Consider the following 19,293-nt stretch of genomic DNA (forward strand, 5'->3'; position numbering starts at 1 on the left):
TTTGCATTCATGCATTCATTCAGCAAATCTTTTAGAAAATGAAACAGTCTCTCTCAACCAAGCCGAGAGTTATTTTTAGTCCAGCTTCTTTTTTTTTTTCTTTTTTCTTGTGTGTGTCTGAGCACGACTGCACAGAGGAAATACTGACCGTCTGGAAAATGTACAGGAACTTTATTAAAGAGCCATGCCAGAATGTACGACAGCTTCAGCGCTCTGCTAATGGTCCGCTGTTCAACTGCACAACACAACCACACACCGCGGGCGTCTGTGGACGTGCGCTCGCAGTTGCGTCCGTGTGTTCACACACGCATTGAGCATGGCTGCATGTGGGGGTGCACAAGCATGTGAATCTATGTTTAATCTTAATACTTGAGCCCCCAGCTGTTTCTCTGAAGCATGAGGCTTTCGGGCAAAGAGATGAAGACAGGCTGGCACTGTGGTTTTCCCCCCTATAAACAATAGAATATATGTTAGTTTTTGACACACTATGCATTTTTGAATAGAAACTTCATACTTTAGGTTTGCACCCCACACTTTAAACTAATACAATGAAGGGAGCAATAGAAATGGATTAAATGCCAGTACTGTCATATGTTTTGACGCTAAAACTCATTTGCAACATACATAGCCATTGCATAAATCTGAGGATTATTATTATTATTATTATTAAAATCCATTTATTTCAGATACACCTTATATAAATAAACTATACAGGTGGACATTTATTTCTGCTAATTATAATGATTTTCCACTTACAGTTGAAGAAAACATAACTATAGATTGTTTACATCAGAAACATATTAATATAGAAGTGTTGGCTTAATGAAAAGTATATTTAATGCCAGCTTTTAGGATATTTTCAAAATGTACTTTTGATCTGACAAACGAGTCTCAGCAGAACAGATATTCTCATTTATTAGTGATGACTGTAGGTTCATTCAAGGCTTGACTGAATTTGAAGGCACAAAAAAAACACAAAAAAATGGAAACAATGACAGAAAAAACTTTTGAATATTCTGTAAAATATTCATATAAAATTTGAGACATGTGGCCTGTTTTGAACACTTGATTTGTTTTGACCTGCCGATATTCCATGACGGACAGGCCCAAACAGAGCTACTCTGCTTTGAAACATTGAGTTTTCCTGTTACCTGCTGAAGTTTAGCTCTCTCTCTCCATGTCGCAGCCTGACCATCTCAATATGAAGTAGAAAATGCAGTTCCCTTTTAAAAATCTTCTTCCATCTCTGCTTAAACACCTCACTGATGCTGAGAATAGCTAATTTCTTCCCACAGTAACTACTTTGACAACATCGGGCATTACAGTGACATTACCTAGCAGTGTTTATGCACACTGTGTTCACTCTTGTGAAATTACCAGAATATTTTCACATTTCAACTCCTCTGTATCCACCTATTTCCAGTCACAATCCATATCTTTGTATAAATCTAATATACATTGTTGTTTTTCAAATTAGCGGTCCGATCACTGCAGCGTGTGTTAAAACCCTGTGGAACAGAATATTTTGTCTCTGCGTCTTGCATGGTTGTGCTTCCAAATATTTCTTCTCTCACTCAGCTTTATCTTCCTGCTTCTCTGGTGGAAAGCAAACTCTATCTGGTTTCCTGCATGATTTTTTGTTCCCTTCTCCTTTTTATTTGTTTTGTTTTGCTGTTTTTCTTTCCTGTAAAATAGGCTGGAGGTTGTTTTTCTGTGATTAGATGTGCAGCCACTGCTTCTCCGTTCGTGTTGTTTGGAAGGTGACTGATGCGTAAAATCTCTCTCGGTGCCGATTTCATAGGGAGCGAATGATCTGGACGCACACAGCATCTACAAAACAAATGGTTACAGTAGCTCTCGAGGTAGTAAAGCTGGCTGACGTATATGAGCTCTGTTAAAGTGAAAAAAGTGAGTGTGAACATGCTTTCAGTGAAATTTTCACATAGCGATTTTCTTTTTTATATATGTGGGATTCTGGTGAGTCCAGTTTGTGGGTGGTTTAAGACAGAACTAACTGTGTTTTTGATTTCAGTCGTGAAGCCTGCTTGACTTGTCTTTGTCTGCTACTAAGCTTTCACTACGTTGCATCACTTTCATTTTCTGTCGACGATTTTCTCCACTCCTCCTTTCTGGCTGCCTGGCATCTCTTTTCTCATTCTTTACCTCTTTTTACACTTTTCATTCTGATCATTTTTCCCATTTTTCTACCTTAATCCACCCTAATGTCACCTTTTGTCAAATGTCATTGAACATATCTTCAGTGGCTTCTTCCTTTTTCTCATGATCATACTTTTTCTCGTTGAGCTCTTTGCTCTTACATAATGTCTGTATTGTTTCTCCTCTCTGCCGCCCCCCTCAGGTACCCTTTGGAATCTGTCGTCCTACGAGCCCCTGAAGATGGTGATCATCAACCACGGGCTTCAGACCATGACCAACGAGGTCATAATCCCCCACTCGGGGTGGGAGCACGAACCCAACGAGGACTCCAAGCCCCGGGACGCGGAGTGGACCACCGTCTTCAAGAACACGTCCGGATGCCTCAGGTAGAGTCCGCACCAAACTCGGTTCTACACAGGATCGTCTCAGTCCGAGGTGTAGCACACATTTACAGGTCACCTACTCACAACACAAGTTCTTGAATCAGTGCTTTACAGCGATATTCATGTGACTTTACAGACTTTATTTATTTTATCAGGATTTCAACATAAAATTAAGTACAATTGGGATTTTATATATATATATATCCATCCATCCATCCATCCATCCATCTTCTTCCGCTTATCCGAGGTCGGGTCGCGGGGGTAGCAGCTTCAGAAGGGAGGCCCAGACTTCCCTCTCCCCAGCCACTTCTTCTAGCTCCTCCGGGGGAATCCCGAGGCGTTCCCAGGCCAGCCGAGAGACATAGTCCCTCCAGCGTGTCCTGGGTCTTCCCCGGGGCCTCCTCCCGGTGGGACGTGCCCGGAACACCTCACCAGGGAGGCGTCTAGGAGGCATCCTGACCAGATGCCCGAGCCACCTCAACTGGCTCCTCTCGATGTGAAGGAGCAGCGGCTCTACTCTTGAGTCCCTCCCGGATGACTGAGCTTCTCACCCTATCTCTAAGGGAGAGCCCAGCCACCCTACGGAGAAAACCCATTTCGGCCGCTTGTATCCGCGATCTCGTTCTTTCGGTCATGACCCAAAGCTCATGACCATAGATGAGGGTGGGAACGTAGATCGACCGGTAAATCGAGAGCTTCGCTTTTTGGCTCAGCTCTCTCTTCACCACGACGGACCGGTACAGCGCCCGCTTGACAGCAGACGCTGCGCCAATCCGCCTGTCGATCTCCCGCTCCCTTCTTCCCCCATTCGTGAACAAGATCCCGAGATACTTAAACTCCTCCACTTGGGGCAGGACACCCCCCCTGACCCGGAGAAGGCACTCTACCCTTTTCCGGCTCAAGACCATGGCCTCGGATTTGGAGGCACTGATCCTCATCCCGGCCGCGTCACACTCGGCTGCGAACCGCTCCAGCGAGAGCTGCAGATCACGATCTGATGAAGCCAAAAGGACCACATCGTCTGCAAAAAGCAGAGATGAGATCCTAAGGCCACCAAATCGGATCCCCTCAACACCTTGGCTGCGCCTAGAAATTCTGTCCATGAAAGTGATGAACAGAATCGGTGACAAAGGGCAGCCCTGGCGGAGTCCAACTCTCACCGGAAACGAGCCCGACTTACTGCCGGCAATGCGGACCAGACTCTGACACCGGTCATACAGGGACCTGACAGCCCGTATCAAAGGGCCCGGTACCCCATACTCCCGGAGAACCCCCCACAGGGCTCCCCGAGGGACACGGTCGAACGCCTTCTCCAGGTCCACAAAACACATGTAGACTGGTTGGGCGAACTCCCATGCACCCTCCAGGACCCTGCCGAGGGTGTAGAGCTGGTCCAGCGTTCCACGACCAGGACGAAAACCACACTGCTCTTCCTGAATCCGAGGTTCGACTATCCGACGGACCCTCCTCTCCAGGACCCCTGAATAGACCTTGCCAGGGAGGCTTAAGAGTGTGACCCCTCTATAATTGGAGCACACCCTCCGGTCCCCCTTTTTGAACAGGGGGACCACCACCCCAGTCTGCCAATCCAGGGGAACTGCCCCCGATGTCCATGCGACATTGCAGAGTCGCGTCAACCAACACAACCCTACAACATCCAGAGCCTTAAGGAACTCCGGGCGGATCTCATCCACCCCCGGGGCCCTGCCACCGAGGAGCTTTTTAACCACCTCGGCGACCTCGTCCCCAGAGATTGGAGAGCCCAACCCAGAGTCCCCAGGCTCCGCTTCCTCAGTGGAAGGCATGTTGGTGGGATTGAGGAGGTCTTCGAAGTACTCTGCCCACCGGCCCACAACGTCCCGAGTAGAGGTCAGCAGCACACCATCCCCACTATAAACAGTGTTGGTGCTGCACCGCTTCCCCCCCCTGAGACGCCGGATGGTGGACCAGAATCGCCTCGAAGCCGTACGGAAGTCTTTCTCCATGGCCTCTCCAAACTCCTCCCACGCCCGGGTTTTTGCCTCAGCAACCGCCCGAGCCGCATGCCGCTTCGCCCGCCGGTACCCATCAGCTGCTTCCGGAGTCCCACAGGCCAAAAAGGCCCGATAGGACTCCTTCTTCAGCCTGACGGCATCCCTCACCGAAGGTGTCCACCAGCGGGTTCGAGGGTTGCCGCCGCGACAGGCACCGACAACCTTGCGGCCACAGCTCCGATCGGCCGCCTCGACAATGGAGGCACGGAACACGGTCCACTCAGACTCCATGTCCCCCACGTGTTCGAAGTTTTGCCGGAGATGGGAGTTAAAGCTCCGTCTCACAGGGGATTCCGCCAGACGTTCCCAGCAGACCCTCACAACACGTTTGGGCCTGCCAGGTCTGACCGGCTTTCGCCCCCACCACCGGAGCCAACTCACCACCAGGTAGTGGTCAGTGGACAGCTCCGCACCTCTCTTCACCCGAGTGTCCAAGACATACGGCCGCAGATCCGATGAATATATATATATATATATATATATATATATATATAGGCTGCACAGTGGCGCAGTTGGTAGCACTGTTGCCTTGCAGCAAGAAGGTCCTGGGTTCGATTCCCGGCCGGGGTCTTTCTGCATGGAGTTTGCATGTTCTCCCTGTGCATGCGTGGGTTCTCTCCGGGTACTCCGGCTTCCTCCCACAGTCCAAAAACATGACTGTTAGGTTAATTGGTCTATCTAAATTCTCCCTAGGGGTGTGTGTGTGTGTGCATGGTTGTTTGTCCTGTATGTCTTTGTGTTGCCCTGCGACAGACTGGCGACCTGTCCAGGGTGTACCCCGCCTCCCGCCTGGAACGTAGCTGGAGATAGGCACCAGCAACCCTCCCGACCCCATTAGGGACAAGGGTGAACAGAAAATGGATGGATGGATGGATATATATATATATATATATATATATATAGTTGCCAGCTACTTAATTGGATTCTCAAATGTATTTAGTTCAGGACTTTTACCTGAAACATTCCATTGCAGCTCTGACTATATGTTTAAGATTTTTGTTCTGTTGGTTGTAGGACTGAACAATTAATCAATAGCAATATATATTGCAATAGATATAATGTAATCAATACCAATAGATAGACTTTTCAGTCATTTCAATGAACTCTGATGCATTCTGGGGGATGTAGGCAGAGGAAAAACTTTAGCCATTCAAACTCTCACGGCCCAGCTAATCAAGGTGGGTGGTGTCAACTAACTCACTCGCTCTTTGGTTGCCTAGCAACGACGTGTTGCGTAACTTGAGCAGAAGCAGTTTCATGTTTTCCACAGTGCCTCAAAACTGCTTATAAATAAAAAAATAAAAAAACAATGTTGTGGAGAATAAGGAGAAAATGAATGCAACAGCCTGAAGGGAAACGGTGGATAAAACAGGAAAGGTCACGTCACCAGTTTGGCGGTATTTCAGATACTTAAAACAAAAACCTAATCAGTAATTATCAATATTGACTGATATGAAGCCCTCATGTCATGATTCGTTTTTCAACCAGATTGTCCAACCCTAGATGGAAGGGAAACATCCACCTCAAACTCAATTGAGGATTGGACCATATTTATCATCCCTCCTCCTATCAACCAGGTTGCTTTTTCCCTGTTGGAGGAAAACTTCCCTCACAGCATGATGCTGCCACTTGTAGTGTTTTGCATGCAGACTGAAAAGTTCAACTTTTGGTCTCATCTGAGCAGAGCACTTTCTCCCAGGTTTGCTGTCAAGCATTGTAAATAGGGCTTGTTATCGCTCTTTAAGTGCTGTGTTATTGCTACTTTTCTAAAAAAGAAAAAATAAATTGAACAGTGAAGCACAAGACTAATAGTTGTTCTCTATTAAACCTCTGAGCCTTTACAGAACAGCTGGATTTATGCTGAGATTAAAGTGCAGACAGATGTTTTCTGTTTATTAATAGAGTGGCTTTGCCCTGGATTTTATTTAGTGATTTCAGAGTAAAGTGGCCTGAACACAGCAAGCCGCACTGCTCAGATGTTTCCATATAAAATAGTTCATCTCTTCCCTCACACTGTCCAATTATGTCCTCAATTGGTGTTGGTCATAAAACACATAGAAGCTCTCAGTTGTAAATTCACCAAATGTGGAAAAGTTCAAGACTTTTGCAGGGCACTGTGGATGAAGGAGCAAATAATAGATTTTTATGTAAAAGGTAAAAATTAATTTTGAGTAAAAGGGAAGTATTTAAATATTAGTTTTTAAAAAAAAGGTTTCTAGTTGGCAAATTAGTTTGCGGAATCTCATTTAATAAAATGTGCAGTTCTTCTGTCAGTTTCGGGACTGATTGAAAACTGTATATATTTGGGTTTTGGACCAGCGTTTGGCTCATGTTGGACGGACGAAAGATAATTAGCTGCAGTCCCGCTCCGACTGTCTCCCGCTTCATCCAAAGAAAAACAAATTAGATTTATAAAGGCTTCCAGGGAATGTTCCCAATTTTTTTGAAATGATAATTTAGAAAAATACAGTTTTGGCTTGTCTTGGTTTAAAAAAAAAAAAAAAAGAAAGCCAGTAATATGTTCTAAAAGCTCAGACAGATTAAAAACTTCTGGACCAAACCAGTTTTTAGGAGAAGAACAGATGCAGAGAGACGACAAGCACAAATGGGCAGCCAGATGGTCCATTCATTCAAGTTAAATCTTCAGAGTTTCTAGTATGTGCACACATTTAAGTGACCGTCCTGGATTTAACCAAGGATTATTTTAATATACACAGTGGAAGGAAAAAAACAAAGCAAAGCCCTTCCATATTTGTTGTGACTGGGCCAGTTGCAAAGTGAGACAGGTGTGGTGTATATTAAACTGTTAGTGGACCGCGGGTCAGGTCCGGTATAAGCTCTATAGGTGCTTTATTGATTTATGACGCAGCAGATGCAGGGTTCCTCCCTTCCTGACTTGTGGGGATTTGTATGTAAGGAATGCTGGGGTGTCCGTACTGGGATCACTGGGCGACTTTTGTCTGCGACAAAACATTAAACCTATCTGCGTCTCGTGGCGGACCTCCAACCTCCGTTTGTCCACGTGCAACATGCAATCGCTTCTGAAGAGGTTTTACAGCTTCTTGTTTTGTGGGAAGTAGTTCACCTCTAATCTTTCTGTTTTTTCTGTTTACTTCAAGCACACCACAATCTGATCAGTTAACTACTGGGTTCCAGAAGGGTCAATAGAATGCAAAAGCCAACATGCAACACCAAAAAGCCATAACAGAAGTTATGCTAAAGCAGAAGTTATTATAAATTTTGCTTTAACCTGAATTCCGTTTTAGAATAATTCTGTTTTAGCAATATTTTTGTTTCGGCATTACTTCAGTTTTAGCCTAAATCTTGCTTTAGCATTAGCCTTACTTCTGTTGTTTAGCCTTACTTCTGTTATTTAGCATTACTTCTGTTGTTTAGCCTTACTTCTGTTTCAGCCTAAATTCTGGGTTAGCTTTAGCTTACTGCTGGTTAAACATTACTCCTTTTGGGGCGTTTGTTGCTGTGTTATGACTTTTGTTTTTGCACTGTATCTTTTGCATTTTGTTGACCCTTCTGGACCACCATAGTTAACAATCTCAAACAATCAGACACTTACATAAATAAAGTAAACCCCCTACTTGGGGCTTGCAGCTTGAGTATTGTTTAAAACGATCAAACAGTCGGCAACAGTTGGGTGATGAAATCCTAATTACTGAATAAAGCTGTAGGCAGTAGGCTGAATTATACTGCTTTAATTTGCTTGTTTTTATCTTTGTGCCTAAACATATATTCTCAAAATATGTCCACTGTTACATTTATGATTCATCTTCCTTACCTAAAGAGTCATTTCTTGAAAAAAGATTATATAATTGTGCCTTAATGACTTTGGGATAAGAGAAAAAAAATTTATCAGTTATTACTCCCACTGTCTTGTGAAATTGCCTCTGGCTGTGCAATGTTGTGGTGGTTTCCGTTGTTGTGTCACAGAAACAACGTCATGTTTGTTCACATCTTGATTGGTGGATATATCGGTGAGGTCACCTGCTCTCTCGTCGTTTGCAAAATGTTTTCTGTGGGGGGCTTGAGCCTTTCTGCCAGACCACTGTGGTGCATTCTAATCTTTAAGATCGAATTATTGTTTTGTAAAAGCCAAAAAGAGAAGGTAAAAAGTTTCCTGAATTCAAAAGTAGTTGGATCGGAGCAATCTGTGATGTTTAATCATTTTTACACCTTGACGTCTTTGACCAATATTTCAGGTGTATTTCTCTATCCATGTACAGTTAATGTCAAAGTTATTAATGCAGTAGAGAATAAAAAATTTTATTCACCACAAATGAGACATCTTGTCCTTCTGAATAATAAATGGATCTTTACTGGAAGAAGCCAGTTTTTTTTTAAATGTCTGACCAGCTTTTTGCATGTTTCCACTCGTATTTTTAAAGATTTATCTTCGGATTGGATGGCCTCCTAGCCATTACCCTAATCTTTACTTGGGACTCTGGCTGAATCCCTCCAAAACATTTATTTTACTTCCACTCTGAAGAAAAGTTTTGGTATAATTGAAATATTCCAGGAGTATTAATAACTTTTGGTTGTAGTATTTAGTTGTAGTATGCTATTCTGGAGGAACGTAGAAGAGATTTTAGCAATCTTTTTGGGAAAGCAACATTAAAGCTTTAACAAATCACAAAATTGTTAATTAGTAATCAGCACAGAATATTCCAATCCAGATTTGACTAGTTATGGTATTGCTTTTTATGCTTGTTTTATTCTGATAGGGTGCTAATGGCAGAAAAGTTTTGAAAAAGCTGCTTTTTTTTGTTTTCTACATAGCGAATAAAGGTTTTATGTATTTTAAAACGTATACTATTTGTTTAATGTAGAATTATTTGGTTCAGAATCAGTCTTGATGTTAACGTGAATTTGAGCTCTGACTCAATCGAAAACGGTAAGATATCTGTTTAGTTTAGGAGGTGATAGAAAATTCACTCAGTCCCCGTTTCTGTTCTCAACCAGGTCCCATTTATCCTGCCAGATTACATGATTTCAAAGATGGCGGTGTCTTCCACGCTTACATAAGAGTTACCAGTCAGTCAAACCAAGCGTGTTTATTAGCAGACTGTGTCACCTCAGCAGGGTAACTCTAGATCTACTTCCCTTCTCACTTCAAAATTAGACACGTAGGCATCGCTACAAAAGGGGGTCAAGCTTAAACTACACTGGAGTGACGGCTTTCCCTTACTTTAACGACGACAAAGTCATTCCGACAGCCTCTGGTTAGCTCTTTATGGGATGGACCGCACTTTCCATCTTACTGTTGAATTTGCGAGCTCTTGCACCAAGAGCCAAATTAAATTCAGCCGAGTTACTGTGATGTTAACTCTAAACACCTGGAAGCTAAACCTAATATTTCCACGAGCCTTTGAACTAATCAGTGTAGGACCGTCTTCAGCTGAAGCAGCTGCTCCCACGGCTCCTTACAACAAGCTTTGCTTCAACAGCTGATCACAAGGGAGCTGTGTAACACACGCCCACCTTCTGACAGACACTTCTAACCTTCTCGACGCTCTGATCACTTTTACTCTGTAATACATTTCAACTGATGTCGTCAGTGTTTTCTTCATCATTTAGGTTACTCTGCTTCAAATTGGAAATGTTGAGGAGGACGTCGTCTTCCTTCCCTAGAGCGTCTTGAGAACTCATTACTAATATGAAAACGTTGTTCTTCTGTTACTGAAAGGGCAGGATTTTTTTTTTTCTGTTAATTTGAAACCAAAAGCCTTTTGAGCCTTTTTAATGAATCTTCTATTTTACTAATGCCAGCATTACCGTAACAAGTTCAAACAAACCTTTAAACATATGATGTCACATTGGCAGGTGGTAATAATTACATAAACAGCTTATAAATGAAAAACATCCCCATAAATGTTACTTAAAATATTTAAAAGTTAATATATTACTTTTGTACTGAAGTTATGAGCTTTGTAATTCTACAGGGCAATGTAAATACAAAACTGCTTTCTAAGAAAGGGGAACGCATGAAGTTGTTTCCAGATATGTAGCTTGTAGGGGGAACATTTCAAAAACACAAAATCTTAACAAGTATTTTTTGGTCCCGTTTCCAGTGCAAATATCTTAGTATACTTTAAATTCGATAAAATTAACTTACAAGTAACTTCTAATATAGGAGCTTGTTTTAGGTCCATAAGTCCTTAATGTTGATGAAAAACTATTAGCTCCACTGCTAGATAATTTCATTTTTAACTATTACTTTTTCATCAATATTAAGTAATTATTTATTCAAAAAAGCACCCATTTCTTGCAGGAAAGTTACTTGTAAGTTAGTATTTTTCTTATTTCAAGTGTACTAAGATGTTTGTACTAGAAACGAGACAAAAAACTTGGTAAGATTTTGTGTTTTTGCTGTGTACTGTTGTATATGAAGAGATGAATAAATAATGTTCTTTTTTTTTAACAAAAAAGTTCCATCGTGATAAAAAAACTATAAAACATAAAACTATCTAGTTTATGATCTACATTTTTATTTATTCAATTTTTCCAGTGAAAAGCCGCTCGACGTCATTTTTATACGTGTTTATGTTTATTTATTTCAAACCAAAAGTTGTGTTGATCCAAATAAAAAAAATAAATAAAACCACATATTTTTAGATGTAATTTCCCTCGTCTCATATTCCTCTTGTTTCCATCAAAACAGCTTCCATTTTCCATCCATTAGCTTCCTTCTACCTTCCTGTGTTTCTGGCTTCCTCTCAGAGTAACAGATGGTAGTAACGTGTAAATGCGCCTGTGTGGGTGGAGGGGTGTGTGTGTGTGTGGGTGTGTGTGTGTGTGTTACTGTGCCTCATGTCCGGCCGCGCTGTCTCCGCCCTGCCTGGGCCAGCCAGGCCTGTCTAGACTGCAGTCCACACGGCTCGTCTTTCTGTTCTGGTCGATGTCCAGAACAGCATCGCTGAGAGGCGGCACCAGTTACACACAGCGTGCTGCTCTGTCTGCCTTAAGCGAGTGTGGAAACTTGCTTTTTACTTCCTGAACCTTCTGCTCTGAATATCAACACCGGCAAACCAGAAGGGAATGAGGGAAAGTTTTTTGATCTAGCTGCGAGAAGTCGTAGCATTTGACATCGGGGCCTCAGAGGGCGCGCTGTTGTCACTTCCTGCCGCTTTGTTTCACGATTTTATTTATCTGTCATATCTACTCCTCTTGTGAGTTCAGGTTGCAAACATTTTAACACCCTTGATTTGTACTTGGCTCATTTTTGTCACATATCACTAACTCTAACCATCACCCGCTCCACTCCTTTTGACCCAAGATGCTGGTCCTGCTGAGGAAGAGCCGTCTCCATAGCAACTGTAGCTAAGCCCCACAGTTGCCTAGACGCAGGGTTTGCGCACGGGGGAGAAGTGCTGATGCCAGGGAGAATCTGTTTACCGACGCTGACGGAGACCCACTTAGAATGGTTTTTAGTTTCTATAAAAGAAAAGATCATTTTCCATTTCTTTTGTTTAAAACCAAAGCTCAGACCACAAAGACTAAAAAAAAAAAAAAAAAAAAAATCACTAAATTACCTTTTCCATTTTGTTTTCTTTTGAAATGCAAATATTTGCTTTTGTGTATCCTGGAGATTTGTAGGCGCAGTTATAGACGAGAAGAAGATGGAGACTATATGATATTAAACATAAAGACATTTACACTAGAATATTACATATTGCTGCAGCTAAACCAATAACCTACTTATTATTATAGTCATAATGACAACATATAGATTTTATTTCAGTACATACACTCACACATGCAGAGAGTGACAAAGCTCAGGTGAGTGTTGAATGTTTCTCTGTTTAAAATAACAAATTCATGCTTCATACACAAATGATGTACTCATCAGTTCATTTTAGCTAATCACATTTCAGGAAATCCTACAGTTGTAGGAGTCAGAAAAATATGGAATAAACACTGACCCAAATGCACACAGGACTTAGGAACAGGTGTGTTGATGAGGAAAAAGTAAAAAGAAAAGTCAAAAACAAAGGGTATAAATAAGGCAGACTGTAGACATTACCTTCCGCGGTAGCGCTAAAATGCTTTCCACTGTGCATATTAATGTGTATTAATAGTTCACTCATTTGGTGAGTGAACTATTAAATGAGGCAGTAATTAGCATTTTCAGACAGTCTTAAGTATTCACAGATTTTAACTATTTGCGGGCCAAACCCCCCTGATATCAAGGGTCCACTGTACATTAGTTCCACTTGCAATACTCGACATACTGGAATTAAAGGGAGTGTGCCCCACATTTTGAGAATCACTGGTATAAAGGAACACAAGTACTATTGGCTGACTTCAGCAGGGTTATTAGTTCCAGTCTGCAGTTGATTGTGTCACTTTCTAAATGTATTTTTAAACCATTATTTTAAACCCTTATTATGGTCTTCTTTTAGTTCCTGCACCACGACTGCCTGTGTTTTTGGCAGGCAGAAATATTTCCAAACATCTGAATTTGTCTGTTTTTGTAACCAAGGGGAGATAGTACACTATCCTCTTTCAGCCAGCTTATCATCAGGGTGCAGGAACAACTGCACAATTCTCTCCAAACAACCATAAAAAAGGATTTTAAGTCATAGGAACAGTAAGTTAGGCCTGTCATGATAAATGTTCCTGGATGATAAATTGCCCCAGATTGTTATGGCAATAAATGATATTGTTGCTGTTTTGAGACCATTTTCAAGTAATATAACAGTAAAGTCGTAATAACACAGGAACACATTCTCAAAAATCAAGAAACCTTTCAATTCTAATGAGCATTTAGACACTGGAAATGAAAGACATTTTAAATATCTAGAATAAAAACAACGAATAAAATGAGTCATAAAGTCAGTAAATAAAATGATCGTTTAAAAAAAAGAGACAGTTGAGACAAATGAAGGAGACTGAAGACTTTTTATCACCCAGTTTTTGGTGGAAAGAGAGAAAAAAAGACAAAACCGTTAAATCATTCAAATGGAAATTATTGAGCTCATTTTAATTTATCATGCAATTAATTGAGCTATAGCAATTAAGCTATTATTGATCATATTGTTGTTCATTATGATACCTTTAATAGGCCAATAACTTAGTGGAAATGAAAAAGTTAATAAATTGACTTTAAGGACATCAAAATGAGGTAGCTGTACAGATTGCAACAAATATGCAAAAGTTTAACAAAATGTGCAAATTAAAGTTCAAAAATAGTACAACCAGCCCATCCTCTGCAGTCTTTGACTAGATCCTTGCATTGACAGTGACGTGATGAAACCTGACGATAACGTGTGCTTCTGGCACTTCAAATCTGACGACTAAACACATCGGCTTTACTTTCTCGCTTTTTGCCCTTTATTTATCCGGCCGTTGTGAGAACTACCCGACGAATAACAAGATAAGAAGAAAAATCAATAAGTTAAATCCGAGTTGGGATCGGCGTGGTAAAAGCCTAACCTGAGGGTGAGCATATGGTCCCGCAATGCTGCTGTTAACCTTGCCGGCCGGTAGCAGAGGGCAGCCGCGTCTCCATCCATCTCCATCAGTCCTGCTGCAGCCCATTCCTCCCAGCTGCTCCATTGTCTTCTGATGACCAAGCCGCTCTGCGTGACCTTCACACCTACGCTTTATCTGAAAGGGCTCCGGCACCGTAGACGCATCAAGATCAAGTGTAAAAAAGGTCTGAGAGTGTCCTGGCAGGTTTCCTGAGTGCACACTTACTTGCTCTCCGAGTCCCTCAAAATAATAGAAAATGTCGCATGAAAGTTATGAGTTGCTTTCTTTGAAAGGTTATACGTTTAGTTTCTGCTTTTTTTTTTTTTTGCCAGTCAAAATGTCCAGTTCATTTATTTAAGGATTGACTGGCAGAACTAGAGTCACAGTGCAGAAAAGCCCAAAATCTTCATTATTTTTGACATGGAAATGCTGCCAAGATGATCACTTATACCTGAATGTAGTTTTTTGAAAAGATTTATACAATAAAAAGTATATATGCTTAGATTTACCGCTAACCTGAACATATGGGAAAAGAATTGGGGCCACTGAAAAATAATCTTCTTGAATACAAACAATAATACTAAATCTTGGTGAAAACATTCTAACGCTGAATGCAAATAAATCTTGTGACATTCCAAAAGCCTATCAAAGAAAATGCTACAACTCATGGGTACTATCATACAATTTAAAGACAGCAAAATGAAATATTAAAGTGGGGCGCCTTAATATTATAACACGCCCTCGTTAGAATTTCAGGTTTTTAACACCTAAAAATATCCGCACTATGTATCTTTTTTCCACCTTTAATGTGATGGATGCCCTGTACAAATAAGACCTAGATGGGAATAAAAACCTTTGAATCTTTAAAAAATAAAAACACTGCAGTGACCTGATTTCACAGCTGTGCAAACTCTTAAACCAACACTTTGTAGAAACACTTTACGGTTTAATATTGGACTTCAGTCATCCAATCAACTCTTGGATGCATGTTAACAATAAATGTTGGAGGGACAAAAACAGAGAAAATTGTACGTTTCAAAGAGTTGGAATTTTAAACGCTTCATTAAACCAGATCTGCTGAATTGCTTATTAATTTTGGTAGCGCACAACAAAATCAGACCGATGTCACCCGCAAGCCTCCAAAATGTCAGCTAAACTTTCAAATCTGCAGCTCCGCTGTTCCTCTTACAGTTGCCATAGCAACCCAACACTACTTCCAGGAGTTACGCAGCAACGAGTGAGTGAATGTCACAGCAGCAGCTGATGCAAAGTTCTCGCGGAGCGGGCCTGAGCCACTTGGAAAGGAGTGAACTCGGCCGGCTGCAGCCTCATCGCTTTCCGAGTATTCTTATGAAGTTGCAAACTCTGACAACTGGTAAAATGCCAGAACGGCTCCGGATCAATACTCATCAAAACTTAAAGGTCATAAACCATCTGAAGGACTAAATATTTCAGGGGCAGACAGCAGCAGCCTCCTCCACCGCCTCCCCGACCGCCCTGACTGCCTTCACCAACAGATGCACGTCCACACACCTCCCACGTCAGGCCTCCCTCCCCCAAAAAGGTTCTTGAAAATGAAACAGCTGCCAGTAGCGCCCTCGCTTATGCCAGCAATACCCCCAAACTCACCCCTGTCAAATAAATCAGAGGCAGACGCTGCTTTGGATGTGTTTACAGAGGTGGTGGTGAGCCTTTTTTTTTTTTTTTTTGACAGACGAGTTTAGAACTATGACCGTACCGCCGGCCAGGTCTCCGCTGAAGAGTAGGCTTTACTTTGCAGATTAAGCGTTTAAAAAATGGCTGATAGGTTGTTGTCTCATTTGTAAATTTGTTGGTGAACGTAAACAGATGCATTTGTTTGTTTGTTCATTAAGATCCCCTTATATTTACATAAGAATAAAAAAACTGTACATTTACTGATAAAACATAAAGCAGACAGGTATTTACACTTTTCCTTTACACAACCTATTGCAATTACTCTTTGTACATTATGTGAACATATACATATCGAGTGTTCACGCAAATACACAAACATATATATACTCGTATATGCACACGCACGATTCCTACTTCGATGTTGTTTTAATATTTGTGAATTTATTCAGGTTAGCGGTGAGTTTGATATGTTTAAATTACATTTAACGTTCCTATTTGCACTTTCTGAACCAACATTTGAATGTAACAAACATTTGAAAGAACGTTTTCATTCAATTAAGCGCTTCAGTTTGTCTGCATCAGATCGGTATCGGTCCACACTAAACCCCAAATATCGGTATCAGAAGTGAAAAACTTGGATCGGTGTATCCCTAGTCATCCCTCTATCCAAAAGGGTAAGTTTGGTGTTAGATCTGGCTTTAGGTATGTCAAAGTTTCCTACAGCTGCATGCGTTGTCATATATTTATGAAAGTAAAATAATAAAATAATGGAAATAAAGTAAAAACTAATGATCTGTTATTTACTGTAAATGGGTCATTTTATATGCCTGCGCTCGGACTCAGCCTAATTTGCAGCCGTGTTGGATGTTGATGCAGCAATAAAAGCGTGAAAGAAAAAAAAAAGTATTCTGCTTACCTCTGCAAGGCTGCCAGCCTCCACAGAACTGACTGGGGGTCAGCTAATGGGATTACGTGGGTTGGAAGCCATCATAAATGAAGTCCCCGGTGAGGAGCGAGGAGCCCTGTCTATCCTTTAACCCTCTTTAGAGCCTCGCCTTTCACAGCCAGTCAGACAGCCACACTAAGACTCCTCCAGCTCTGCTGCTGCTGAACCAGCTGTGCTCCGGCTGCTCGCTGTGTAAGAGGGATGGCTTTTCACGTTTCTCCCCCTAGACACCAAGAAAAGAATTTTATAATTTTATATTAATAATTTAACTTTTTCTTTATAATGTTGGTACTTGATTAAAATGTTTAATTGAGTTAATTGCAGTATCTGTAACTAATTTTTTGCAAGTAATCACATTTTAATCCAAAATTACACATTGACAAAGTAAGCATTTTAAGCTTAAACATTTTTTGTTGCTAAATTATCGAATTGACATATAAACTCAACAAAGATATTTATTGTTTTTTAAACTGTCGTTTAGATTATTCAACCATCAAATTGGTGCGAAGTGCTGAACAGCTTTCAAGAGTTTCAGAAACTCCTGATCATTCATGTAACTTCTTCGAAAAATACTCCTTTACAAATGTAGACTGTGAATGCTAACATTAGCCTTGGGGATGGGGATTATTTGATGCAGCCAGTTTAGCATTGAGATGCCATTTTATACTTGAATAACGTATTCTTTTAGCACAACTTCAACACAACAACAGTCTTTTACAGCGTCAGATTATATGGTTTTGAAGCACAAATTAACCACAAGTTGGCCAGGAGAAGCAGGTTTTTGTTTGTGGATGTTGCTTGTGCGCCAGATTTATAGACATACCAGAAACGTTCAGGTACAAATGTTCCAGCTGGAACCTTTGCATGTTAAAAAGAGTAGATGTTAAGAATTTTAACATCAATACAACAAATTGAATCAAAATGTATGCCTTTGAATCTTCTCTGTTACTCACTAAACAGCTCTAGGTTAGTGAGATTTGTATACATTCATTCTTAACACTTACCACAGATTCCTAACTGAATTTAAGGCTGAACTTTGACTGGGTCATTCTTACACATGAATATGACTTTTTATCTATAAACTGCTGCATTGTGACTCTTACTTTGTTTATTCGTTGTGTAAGTCTCTGCTCTGATCTGACATCTTTTGCAGCCTCTAAATCAGGGGTGTTCAAGCTTTTTGTCAAATCTGCCAAAATCATCACGTAGAAAATATTGTCAATTTCTTGTACCTTCTTCACAATAAACTTACAATCAGTTAATCATAACTTTAGGGATCCAGTCATATATACAGTAGTTCTAAATAGTTTTCTTCCAGGAGTTCCCTGCATTCAGCTCCAAACCAATCAGCTTTGAACAGCTTCCCAGTCTCTGTTGAAGCAAAGCATCCCCACAGCTTGATGCTGCCGCCACCGTGTTTGTGTCATTGTGTGTTCAGGTGATTAGCTTAAAAAGTCAAATCTTGGTCTCATCTAACTAGGTACAATCAGTTGTACAATGCATTCTACTTTAAACCTTTTACTTTCCCGGCATGTGTACATCTAATATGCTAGGACTACCCTCTCCTGCGCGCGCTAACGCTAACTCCTTGTGCTTTCTTCGTCCTGCAGAAACGTGAGCTCAGACGGGGCAGAGGCTCGGCGCAGACTGAGGGAATGCGAAGGCCTGGTGGACGCTTTGCTGCACGCGCTGCAGTCCGCCGTGGGGAAGAAAGACATGGACAACAAGGTGAGGAAACGACCCGGCTTCCGCCGCATGTGCCGCAGCAGGTGCAGTCGATGCTACGGCTGTCTCTCCTCTCTCCGCAGTCCGTGGAGAACTGCGTTTGCATCATGAGGAACCTCTCCTATCACGTGCACAAAGAGGTGCCTGGCGCCGAGAGATTCCAGGACCCGTCGGCCCTACAGGCCCCCGGATCCGCGGGACCACAAAGAAAAAAGAAGGATGATGCTGGCTGCTTCGGGGGAAAGAAGACCAAAGGTGAGAAGACGGAAAGGGAAAGAGAGGTATCATAAAGTTGCTGGGAAGACAAAACTTTTCTCCTCCTGTCCAACAATGATATTTGAAATTAACCTGCTGATGAAAAGTGGCAACCAAACAGTGACCATCAGTTCAGAGATCAAGCCCACTCCAGCTTTTCACATGTACAGATTTATACTGAAATCATTTATCCACATGTCTATAAACACACTGAGTATTTACACGTTAGAGCAGACATGGCCTTCTGGCCCTTTAGGGGTCTTTGAGCAGTCTGTGTAAAAATCCCAAAATCCAACATGCATTTCTGCAAGCAAATCAAAGAAAAAAGGGGTCCTTTATTTTGAAAAGCTGGGGTAAGGCAACTGATTTAAACACCTGTGTTGCCATGCTTGTGCAGTCCACTGATGTCAGCGGGCTTCACTCCAATAAATATGAGATACACTTCAAAATTTCAGTTAATGCTGATAAAAATTGCAATGGAATATTAATTTGTAGAAGACAGACATTATTATTCACATTGCGGATATTATTATATTTAAAGGGATTCAAACATGAGGTGTTTTTCCCTTATTTTGTAAAAAGAAATGATACTCTAAACGTACAATGTCTTCCTTGTTTTTCACATTTGTTTATGTTAGTAAGTAAATATAAT

General features: G+C 41.4%; 1 protein-coding gene across 9 annotated transcripts in view; it reads left to right on the top strand.

Annotated features, from left to right (window-relative positions):
* The window catches only part of arvcfb (ARVCF delta catenin family member b), a 270,673-nt gene that overhangs the window by 208,715 nt on the left and 42,665 nt on the right, over positions 1–19,293 (top strand). For all 9 annotated transcript variants that reach the window (XM_032578552.1, XM_032578548.1, XM_032578551.1 and 6 more), the window contains 3 exons: positions 2,360–2,543; positions 18,272–18,389; positions 18,470–18,641. In XM_032578552.1, the coding sequence (XP_032434443.1) occupies positions 2,360–2,543; positions 18,272–18,389; positions 18,470–18,641 (474 nt within the window). The remainder of the gene's footprint in view (positions 1–2,359; positions 2,544–18,271; positions 18,390–18,469; positions 18,642–19,293) is intronic.

The sequence above is a fragment of the Xiphophorus hellerii genome, chromosome 12, assembly GCF_003331165.1.
Source record: "Xiphophorus hellerii strain 12219 chromosome 12, Xiphophorus_hellerii-4.1, whole genome shotgun sequence".
In the NCBI taxonomy this organism is placed as follows: Eukaryota; Metazoa; Chordata; class Actinopteri; order Cyprinodontiformes; family Poeciliidae; genus Xiphophorus; species Xiphophorus hellerii.